This window comes from Sitophilus oryzae, unplaced genomic scaffold (genome assembly GCF_002938485.1).
Source record: "Sitophilus oryzae breed Bouriz unplaced genomic scaffold, Soryzae_2.0 scaffold_1693_pilon_pilon, whole genome shotgun sequence".
Classification (NCBI taxonomy): Eukaryota; Metazoa; Arthropoda; class Insecta; order Coleoptera; family Curculionidae; genus Sitophilus; species Sitophilus oryzae.
This window is the reverse complement of record NW_022146383.1, coordinates 2,266,662-2,278,739: the sequence shown is the minus strand read 5'-3', so window position 1 is coordinate 2,278,739 and position 12,078 is coordinate 2,266,662. Positions and strand designations below refer to the sequence as shown.

Sequence of the window (12,078 nt, the reverse complement as noted above, 5' to 3'; positions counted from 1 at the left end):
ATAAAAATATTAATATTAGGGCACAGACATTTTGTAATACTTTTATTAAAATTTTCTTATATATTTTTTTAAGTAAACACGAATTTATAAATTTAATAATAACTATATAAATAAATATGCTTGCTGGTTATATTACTAGCTACCTAATTATAAAGCCATTCTTACACGATGCGTTCAACGTTGGTTCCAACGTTGGAACCAACATTTGACACAGTTTTCGACAATGTTATACAATACACATATTTCGCAAGTGTGGCATATTATTGTCTTTTTCTTTCTCGTTTTTTTAGGGTTCCGTACCCAAACGGTAAAAACGGGAACCCTATTATTATTAAGACTTCGCTGTCCGTCCGTTTGTCCGTCTGTCACAAAGGTCTATCTTATGAACCGTTATAGCTAGACAGTTGAAATTTTTACAGATAATGTATCTATGTTGCCGCTATAAGAACAAATACTAAAAACAGAATTAAATAAATGTTTATAAATAAAAAAGTACTTTCACTAAACATTATCTTTTAAGTAAGAATTTTACATAGAATCTTTCCATAGAATATGACATTGGAGCCGTAGTAAGGCAGGTTCGAATCCTAGTCAAGGCGACTTTTTTTTAATCGTTTTTTTTTTAATTTTTACATATTTTTACATATTTATTGTTGATTAATATCTACAATTTTTAGTAATGTGTTTCTTTATTTTTTTTAAATTACTTATACGCGCATTCAAAATTTCAGCTAAATCTAAAAAAGAAGTTTATAATAATATAGTGTCTAATGTCGTATAGATAATGAATGGTACGGAACCCTTCGTGCGCGAGTCCGACTCGCACTTGATCAATTTTTTATTTATTTATAATTTTTATACTTTGAAATTGAATTTATACATACATTTTAAAATTTTATCAAAAAAACTTTAAATTATATAATTAAAACGCTTGTGATGGTATTACTACCTAATTACAACATGATTGGCAACATAACATATAAAATAAACAAAAAATATTAGATTTCTTTAGTTGTTTCTTTTAATTTATTTATTTACTAATTTTTTTTTCCTTATTTTTATATTTATAATATTTACTTTACAGAGAACTACGTTTATATGTTTTAAAATTCCTCAAAAAATCCTAAATCTTTATATAATAAAAAAAACAATATCTACTGGTAACATTACAAACTAAGGACAATTATTATATTTGTATAATATGATTGTAAAAAATTATTTAAAAAAATTAGAACTATGAAATTATAGATTAAAAATATCATTATTAGGCCGTCAATAATTATTTTAATATTAGTTTTATTTTAATTTTTTTCTTATATATTTTTTTATTTTTTATAATTTTTTTATTATTTCTTTTATTTTTTTTTATTTTTTTTCCGTTTATCATAAATCAATATTTATATGCATTTTGGTTGTTTTTTCAACAAAAATAAAGAAGCAACAAGAACACAGTTCTTTTTTTTTACTAAATTTTTTTGTTTTGTAGTGCAATATTTTATATGTTATCCAAATCTATGGATTATAGAGATAATTCCTGCTCACTATACAATATATATAGCTGTATATTTATTGCAGTAAGCGCTTCGCTGCCCCTTGCCACGGCTGTCAAGTGTTGTCGAAACGAGAAACTAAAAGCAAAGCTTTAGCTTAGCTAGTCAGTCGCTCCAAAGCTAGCCAAGAGAGAGTATAGCGTGTTGCCCGACTACTTCCGAGCTTATTCGCGTATACTTTTGCCGGGTTATTCAAACACAAACCCTTATTTTGCTCGTAACAAAATGTACTTAAAAATTAAACAGAAATAAAAAGGATTATAAAGTGTGATAAACAGTTATTAAATTCCCGGTTTCAAAATGTGGACGATGTTGGTGCTGGTTTTTGTTATAGTTTTGGTTTGTTTAGTTCAGTTATTTAGCTGTTTTAACATAGAAAACAGGGACCCTTATGTGAAAAAAGGTCCTGACAGTGGCATAAACAGTTATTTTGGATTTAGTGTGGCTTTGCATATGACTAAGGAGAATAGTAACAATATAGCTAATAATTGGTAAGATACTTTGAAAAATTTTCCAAAAAAATTGAATGAAATATGCAGAAATTCACTTCAAATGTATTAATTTTAAAAAATATATTAAAACAAATATTGGTAATTTTTTTAATTTTATTTATACACAAAAAATGAAGTTTTGAGTTTTAAGTATGTATATTGTTAGTTCCTGTATATTAAATAGTGCGTTTTTGCATTTATTTTTGTTAAAAAATTATTAAAATTATTTCATATTTCGAAAATTTGGGTTGGGTTTAAATATACAGAAAATTTAGTTTGTTGTCTTATTTGAAAAACTTATGGTATAGTATTTTTAGTTTAGCTATTTTATGGCATGTATTTTGACCAAAAAAAATAGAATTTTATTAAAAGAACTACAATTTTATCGTGAACATAATTTTAAATCAAACTACATATTAAGAGAAATTAAGAAAAGTTAAAAAAAACTATAAAAATATATAATTACAGCACTTATAACAGATTGTGTTAAATATATAGGGTTGTTCACCACATACGATACGGAGTATTGCAGTTAAACGATTAGATTTTTACAAATTGTAAGTTTTGGGTTCGTTGAAGGACTATTAAAGCTACAATTTAAAAATATTTTTACAAGATACTGAGTGTCCCAAATAAGTAAAAAATATTATAGTTGTATTTTTTTTAAATAGAACAGCCTGTATATTATTCTATTTTTGGATTCTACGATTGAAATAAAGGTAAATTTGATTAAGGTTTATCACACTTAAACCTTACCGTTTTTGAAATATTTTCAATTTTATGAAATTGCAGAAAAAAATTTAAGGCTTTATTTCTCCAAGGGTATAAAAGTTTTTAATACTAAATATTTACTGAAGATTATTTATTGGTCATATATTGTGTTGCAATAAAAATTTTACGACCTAATACAGAGTGTCCAAATTTTTTTATTAAATAATTACTAGCTTTTCTTCTTTTACCTTCAACAAACCCAAAACTTACAATTTGTAAAAATCTAATCGTTTAGCTACAATACTCCGTGTCGTATGTGGTGAACAACCCTGTATTTAAAAAATATACAAAACATGTTTGTGTTTTTAGTTTAATATACAAAATGTCTTAAATATACATATAATGAACTACAAAAAGAATAAGAAATTAAAAATATTAAATAAATATTAATCAAAAATAGATTTAACTGTAACAATATATATTATTATCTGTAAAATAACAATTAACATTAAAAAGAAATATAAATAAATTTGTGTGCTAACTTTGATGTAAACTGTTGCTGCTAGACATAAACTGATAGACTCCATAATGGGTAGTATAATACCATACCATCGAAAAAAACGGCGTCAGAGGTGGCTTGGAAATGAAGATTGCTGTTATTTTGTATGTAAAATTATATGGGGAATGTCATCGATCGTAATTTTTCAAGCCAATTGAACGTCGTTTTTTTTCGATGGTACAGTATAAATTGAAAGGTTTTAACTCATACAAATAGACTTCTAAATTTTGACGCAAAATTCATTGACATAATATGTAGGTATATTTTAGAGCTGTTAATAAAAATATCTAATGAATAACGTCAACATGTGGCTAAATAAAACTAAATCGCCAACGTTTTTACTATAAACTAAGGATGAAGTAAGTATTGTCAAATAACAGTCCTCATATAATGTCCTAAAAATTTTCTATAATGCTCCCAACATCATCCTTGTATTATCCTATTATCCTTAGGGATGTCTTGAAGATGACTTTTTTTGTCCCATCTGGATATACCACCAATATCCTCCTCTGGTTTTTGGATATCCCTAAGATATTTACTATATCCTTGTTGGATATCCTCAAGATATCTATAGGATTGTGTTGTGTTATATGGGTTAGTATCATCACTGTAATATTATTTTATTAAAGTCTGTAGAAAAAATATGCATATAATGCATATATTTTACTACGCATTTTATGTTTATTAGGTATGTAAATATAAAAAAAATGTATGTGCATATTTACTTTTTTTTTTTTAATTTCTAAAATTCAAAAATTGGTATGCATAAAATGCATATTTTTCTATTAATCGTGTTGGTTATAATTACAAATATATTTGAATAATTGAATTAATTACATAATTTAATGTAATTTTATTAGAAAATACCGTAAAAAATAATTTAAAAATAAACTAAACATGAAATAAGTATGTATTAATAAAAATATTGATACAAAAAACAAACATCTGTTCATAATTTTCCTTGTTATTATGTTTAAACTACGAACTTCATTTGAATACAACACATAATTGGACGCTTTCGTATTGCTTAATGATGACCTACATCAAACACTATTTTTAAGGAGTGATGTACATTTTCTGGTTCTCAAAAAAAACCAATAAAATAAAATGTGGGCTGGTATTATTTATGTTTAAGTGTCGTGACCTATAAAATAATAAAAAAGTACGTTTCAAAGCTCTTTAACATGGTAACATTCTAAAAAAAATTAATAATAATTAAAAAAAAGTTGACTCATTACAACGTCGAACATCCATCTGGGATATTTAAATTAATTTGTTTTAATTTCAAATTAAACGTTTAATGGTTGGTGGTAATTATTTAAATAATTAATTACAGTTAAACTTGAACAGTTATAGAATATAAACTAACCATATATAGGGTGAGTATTAAATAAGTGCAAATATTTCCAAGGCTGGTATATCTCGATAAAAGAAATACCATGTTAGCATCATCAGCAGATGCTTAATACCAACTAAAACTGTTTAATCTGCTGATGATGCTAACATGGTTAGCGAAACGCGCGTCCAGTGCAAAAGTAAAAGTGTTTTGGTGTATTGTGATGATTTAGTGTTTTATTTTGCTGTTGTTGATAACACCAAAGCACAAATTAACTACAACAGATGCGAAAGAACACCGAATTAAGCTTGTCGCCCACTTGTCCGGCACAGCACGGACCGTAGCTGCTCGTCGCCTGCAGGCGACGGAGAGCTTGGTCGCCCACTTTGCCGCAGGAAACCGGCAAGCCGTCACGTCGCGGTCGTATGTTGCGAAGATCTTTTTGTTTTAGTTTACATGTAGCAGTGACAGAGTCACTATGTGTGAAAGCAGCAGTTCTGATGAAGAAGTTATTGTAGCGGCCGCATTTTTGGCAGAAGAAGAAGAAAATAAATAGAAGATAAAGAGAAAATGTGGGTCCACCCCATTAATCAAAAGCGGACTGAACGCGGAGAGTCCCATCATTTATTTAACGATTTAATTTCCCTAATTTTTTTCTTAGGACTGCTTTCTCGGACTTAACAATAACAACTGCCAAAATAATTGCAAAAACATATATGCGATCGAAAGGCTTCCATAAGTTAATGCAGGCCAGCGCCGGCCGGCCGGCTCCGCGTACAGTTGACCGGCCCGTCCCGGCACGGACCGTCGTTTGACGGGGAGAGTCGGAGAGCTGGAATCTGTTCCGTCGACAGACTCGCCGTTCCGTGCCGTGACGGGCTAATGTGCGGTAGTCTATTCATTTGCATGGTTTTAATCCTATCCGTATTTTGACGGGCCGGAACGGGACGGGACGTGACGGCCAAGTGGGCGACAAGCTTTACGCGTTCAGGTTTCTGTGACCTTCAGAAAGAGTTCATAGACAATCCGCATCAATGTATAGTTTGGGTTATTATTTGTTTGGGTGAAAATAATCTGCATCAATATGTTATCGAGGCATACAAAAAGGTCCACAGACTTCGAGACATACGAAAAATCAAGTCCATTTTCTGCCTTAACTGCGTCGCAATTTTCACACCTTAAAAAATTAGTTTTTTATAGCTATAGCAACTGCAGCGACTATGAAAAAAGCTGTGTGATTTTCATAGAAAATAAGGGCACCTGTAATTCATTTGAGAATATTATAAATCGCTAAAAGAGGTTTCAAATCTCTTGGATTTCTATTAATATTAAATAAATTTTATTAAAAATTGAACTAAAATTGTTAGTATCATTAAAAACAATTCAAATTCAAAAATTGTATCAGTCAAATTCCCTCATTTAAGGCGAATATTAAAGTAAATATAAATACAGCTCATTCTAAACTCTACTTATCTTTAAGAAAAATTTAAATCATTGTTGCAATTGGGCCTTAATGCCATTTCGAATGAACAATAGTATTAATAATGTACATTATAATAATAATAAATTTTATATCATAGTGTGTATTAAAAGTACTAAAACACTTTTAAATTGGTATTATATTAACAACTTTTGTTTTTTAATCCAAAAAAAGTTACCAATTTTCTCAATCAAAATATTTGTCTAAACAAAACTGTCATTTTTGAAAACTTGTCAAAATTTGGATACACGCTAAATGGACTTGATTTTCCTATGTCTCGAAGTCTGTGGACTTTTCTGTATAATCTCGCAGTAATTTAATAGATTGCTCGTCATATTATATCAGCTCGTAGGAGATTAGGAAAAAAAAAGATATTTATAGTATAAAAAATTAATTTATTTAACAAAATTTAATTAAATATGTGACAAAACATTTCTCAGAGGCTGTTTGATATAATGAAAACTATAAAATTTGACCACCCATGTGAGAAATTTCCTCTTATTTACATCATTAAATGATTTATTAGATTGAAAATATTTGATGTATTAAAGTTTACAAATAAAGATTTATATAGTCGAAAAAAGTCCGATAGAACCAATAGAAAGGTAACTATTTTGTCACATTTTTAATTAAATTTTGTTAAATAAATTAATTTTTTATACTATAAATATCTTTTTTTCCTTATAAATAAACACATTTGCATCCCATTTTAAATAAGATATACAAATTACCGAAACTTAGAAATAACAGTTCAAAAGTTCAACAAAAATCCTACACGCGTTTTTAAAAAGAAACATATAACCATGCACTATGTCATTCCAGCAAGCGAATACGACACAGCATACTGTGGCATAGGTTTCCGGACTAAACGACTGGTGTGTTTACACCACTCAATAGGCGTGTCGGGTTTGCCGAGCGGTTTCCGATGCAGTCGCTTTCTTTCGCATCTGTTATAGGTAATTTGTGACCTAAGGTTCCAACCCCCAAGTGTAATAAAACAGCAATCTTAAAAAATCTCTATATTTCATCAATATAGAACTTCTCACACTCACATTCTATACGATTGATTTATTACATTCTTTATTACATGTAGTATTACTCTGTATAAATAAACATGAGTTGCTAAGCGTTGAAAGAAAAATTGGAAAAGCTGTCCAGAAAATTTAGAAATTCTAGGAAAACTGTTTAAATGAATTTATGTTCATAAGTCACGATATTCGAACTATGGTTATGAATAATTCTTTAAGAGTTCTATGTTATTAACTCTTTTTTGTTAGTACCAATTTTAGATAATAGGTACCTAAAAATTAGGTAGGAGTCTCTTAAACCATACTTTAATAAGGTAATAATACGTTATTAGTTTTTTTTTGTTCTTCGTTAGAGGGTACCAAAAAAACTAATCTGATAAACTTCACAGAAAGTGGTACTACTCATTAGGAAACCAGTTTTTGGATTATGTGGGTGGTTGAGTAGTGCATCGTGCATGTCATTCTTCAGTCAGATGTCAGATGAATCGATTTCAGCAGGAAATAATCTATTAAAGTTTAATAAATATTATTTATTACCATAAATAGATTTATAGTAAACTGTTGTGATTTGTGATATACCTACTTTCAAAACTAATTTCCTCAATTTCGATTGAAATAGATAGTTTCTGTTTATAAGAATCAATGATTTTTATTCTAAGAATATTATAAATTCCTACATATTATACAGGGTGAGTCTTAAATAAGTGCACATATTTTCAGGGCTGGTAGATCTCGATTAATGGGACATATTTTCTCTTTATCGTTTTTTAAAGTCCATAAAAGCCAAGCTATTTCACTTTGCAAATTCAAAAAAAAAATTCCTTAAAACTAATGGATTTTTTCTGTTTTTTTTTGTTTTTCTAAATTAATTCTACTACCTAATATGTTGCTATAATATCAAGATATTATTTTTTTAACTCAAAATTAGAAATAATTCCAAAAAATCTCATTTTCATAATAATAATAATATGTCTTTCGAAAAAAAAATTACAAAGTTTATTTCACGAAAAAAAACCTCACAGACGTGTTTTTGGGATCGAAATATACCACCCCTAAAAATACGTGCAGTTATTTAAGACTCATCATGTACATGTACAACGTTCTAGTGAGTAAATTTCTTCTGAGAATCTATTCATTCATGTAAAATGTTTGATGAATAATATTTGATTCATAATCACATTGTAAACATCTGTAATTGTGTTCCTATAAATAAGGAAAATTTATAACATAATAAAAATAAGATTTGATACCGGATGTTCTGCTTACTTGTCTTATATTCGGGGAAATTTTATTCTCTGTTAATTCACAGAAAATCTGTTAAAATATTCTCTTGAACGATTTCTCATTTGAAAAGAACATCAGAAAAGATGAGGCGAATAGTTAAAATATATAACATAAAAATTATTTTTGAATCTAGAACTACTTTAAGAAGCATCTTTACAAAAACAAGACCGCAAACATCGAAATAAAAGGAAGAGTGCATTTATCATTTATCAGATACCTTGTGAATGTAGTGAGTAATGTTGATACGCTAAGAGGTGAAACAATGAAGTCAGGTATTGTAGACCATGTCTTGGAAAGCCAGGGTTATTTACTAGGAGCATCAAGAAAAAGAAATTTAAAACTACTATAAATAAGACGTTTTTATATTGAACAGAATAAAAGTGGAACTTAAGAACCTGGAATACTCCATCGGTTACCCGGAATGAGTCTCACAAAGATTGTGAGGCTCAATGTGAGGCAGGGTTGCGTCCTGTCGCCGTTTCTTTTTAATATCCTTTTAGATGATATTCTAAAGAAAACAATTTCTAGGAATCAACGTGGAATATGGTGGACTCCCTTTAGCATATTAGAAGATCTCAGTTATGCATGACATTTGTCTCCTTTCTCCTAGTCACGCGGATATGGCAGCAAAACTACTTGACTTGGCAAAGGAAGATCGGATTGCAGGTCTTGAGATTAACAATATTAACAATATTAAAAAACTAAATCGATGAGAGCTTGTACCAACAACGTCGCTCCCTTTATCATTGGAACAACACCTATAGAAGAGGCAAATAATTTTACTTACCTAGGAAGTATAATCTTCGGCGGCACAGAGCAAGATATCATAAATAGAATAAATAAGGCCAGAATAACATTTGGAATGCTCAACAATATTTGGAGATCTAGACAATATTCTTAACTTACTAAACTTAAGTTTTTCAATTCAGTCAAGCCGGTATTGTTGTATGGGACAGAGATGTGGAAAATTACATCGCCATTAATTAACAAACTCCAAGTTTTCATAAACTGCTGTCTGCGAAAAATTGTAGGAATATTCTGGCCAAATACTGTCAGAAATGAGGATTTATGGAGCTTGACCAACCAGAGGCAGGTGTCTGATGTCGGAGATGAAGAACTAACCTCTATAATGCTAGCGTCCAGAGTTGATACCTCTGCCCTGGGTGAATATGTTCTAAAACAAAACTTAACGCACTGAATTTTGTAATTTTTCCTTCAAAAAAATATTCCTCTCTTTACGAAACGTATTTCATGTATTATTATATAAATTAACAGTATTAAGAAATGAAATCAAACTCTAAAAATAATGCACAAATACTAGATACATACACAAACACTCGCAACATGTATCCGAAAATATTTTTTGCCAAGCATCGGATTTAGATCGTTATTAATAGATTACGATTCCGTTGGGGAATGGCTGAAATAAAACAGTTTACGCAGAAAAGCTTTAGACCGCTAAGAGGCCAGACAACTGGAACCCCATATGGAAAACCATGCCTAATCGACTCTATCCAGAGTGTATTGAACTTGGCAAAAGCAGAATAGTACGTATAATTCTGCTTAATGCCACTTAAAGATTATTTTTATCATTTTGAGTGTGTTAATTGAAAAAAAAGCATTACACATTACTAATATTATCTATAATGACAGTTAAAATATAGTATTTCAGATATTTGAATTTTGAAAACGTTAACAATAGATTTTTCGTCTTATCAGACACTATCTTAAAGTAAAGGCAGGTTCTCACGTATCAATCTCACTAAAACTGCCTGAATGTGTGGAGCTTGTGTTTACACGTCTTATTTTGCTAGTTAATCACCTTGACCTAATTGATTTATTGTGTCCCCCTTTCATGAGTTATAACTCATCATACACTCTCAGGGCTTTGACAAAAGCCAGTATTTGAGACGGTTTTACAGAGCTTAGTTCACCATCTCCGATATCTGTTGTACCAATGTTTATGGCATGAATTCTTGTCGCGGCGCATTTAGTAATGAGGTGTTAAAAACCCCGTGACAATCCGAAGATTTAAAAATAAAACTTATACTAGGTATAAAACTTTACTAGCTGCTACTCTAAATAATCCATCTGTAGAAAGGGAAAATCACGTTCTGAGGTTTTCAACCAGAAGTAGACCATATCTTTTTTGGTTCCTCATTATGTATCCCAGATATTCTAATTTTCCTTGTTTGATAATGTCCACTATTTCGTTCTCCTTTTGAAGCATTTCTAAAACGGTACGTGGTCTGGATACGTGGTCTACCCAGGAGATTCCCAGAAGTCATCTGTATAACCACATCTCAAAGGCTTCAAGTTTTTTTGAGGACGCTTGTGTCAATGTGCCGGACTCAGGAGCACCATACAGGAGCACAGATCAGACATAACAGTTAAGTAGTCTCAGTTTGGTCTGTAAATTAAGATCTCTACATCGAAAGATTTTTAGCCGACCATACCATACCAAGGTATGGTAGGCTATTAAGATCGGCAAAAAAAAGTTTTTTTTAATTTCACTCAAAATGGTGTCTGCCTGTCTATCTGTCCGTCTGTCTGTAACACGATAACTCAAAAACCGCTAAACCGATTTTAACCAAATTTAGCTCAAAAATACTGTGGCACCCGAGAATCTGGCCATTAGTTTTCGGTGAGGGTGGGGTTTGGTAAGGGGGTATGGGAGGGGGTTAAACATTTTAAAAAAACGTTGACTCCAAAATTACGGTAGCTAGCGAAACGCGGTTTTTAATTTAAGGTTAGGAATAATATTTGCAACAAAATTTGTAATAACATTAAAATCAGTCAAAGTCGCAATTTTTGAGATAAAAAAAAATTGGAAAAATTCCTGTACTTTGAAACTAAAAGAACTGCCTACCAACTTTTTATTAACATATTTTCCCGGCGCCAATTTTTTTGAATTCTAACGCACTGACATTTTCCAAATAATAACTGTTTAATTTTTTAGATTTCTGTTTCAGTTGCAAACTAACCAAACAGTTTTCAATTTAGATCATTCATCTAACTGAATTATATTATGACCAAACAAAATTTTAACCAACGTAATATGATAGAAAAGCTGTGACAGAAAATTCCTTGTTGCACTAACTATGAGTAGCACACCTGTCCGAAACGTGGTATCCCACGTTCGATACGCCCAGCCTACCTAGAAAGCCGAGACGTTTCGACTGCTTGAAACTGCCCACCAGGCGCATTCTTTTGTTTTCGAGTGGACTTCGGGCTACCGAGTGAGCCTACACTCAGAGCGATAATAACATCGTAAAAATCTCTAAACATAACCAATTATTTCAAAATTAATAGATGTCATCATCATTTTCAGCTTAATCAACTAATTCCAATTATGGTCTAGCTTCCCCTAAATATTTAGAGAATCTCTTTGTAGGTGGGCCCATCATCCCTTTTAATATCATGATCATGGTCCCATCTCAGGTTTGGTCCTTATCTAGGTCTCTTAATTCCTCGAGGGTATCATGCTGTAATTTTTGTGGTCCATTTGTTGTCCGACCTTTTTGCCAGGTGTCCTGCCCATTGCCACTTGAGGGATTTAATTCTGAGGATAATATTAGTTCAGTCATTGGGGATTTTTGCTTGGAAAAAGTCCGGAAGTTTTGCAACTTTGCAGGTTTA

At 30.6% G+C, this 12,078-nt stretch overlaps 2 protein-coding genes across 3 annotated transcripts in view; one reads left to right on the top strand and one right to left on the bottom strand.

The window, feature by feature from the left end:
* Positions 1–12,078, bottom strand: part of LOC115881027 (serine protease persephone-like) — a 73,362-nt gene that overhangs the window by 40,014 nt on the left and 21,270 nt on the right. The window lies entirely within an intron of this gene.
* The window catches only part of LOC115881025 (integrin alpha-PS1-like), a 222,629-nt gene continuing 212,138 nt past the window's right edge, over positions 1,588–12,078 (top strand). For both annotated transcript variants that reach the window (XM_030898379.1, XM_030898378.1), the window contains exon 1: positions 1,588–2,041. In XM_030898379.1, the coding sequence (XP_030754239.1) occupies positions 1,851–2,041 (191 nt within the window). In that variant the 5' untranslated portion in view covers positions 1,588–1,850. The remainder of the gene's footprint in view (positions 2,042–12,078) is intronic.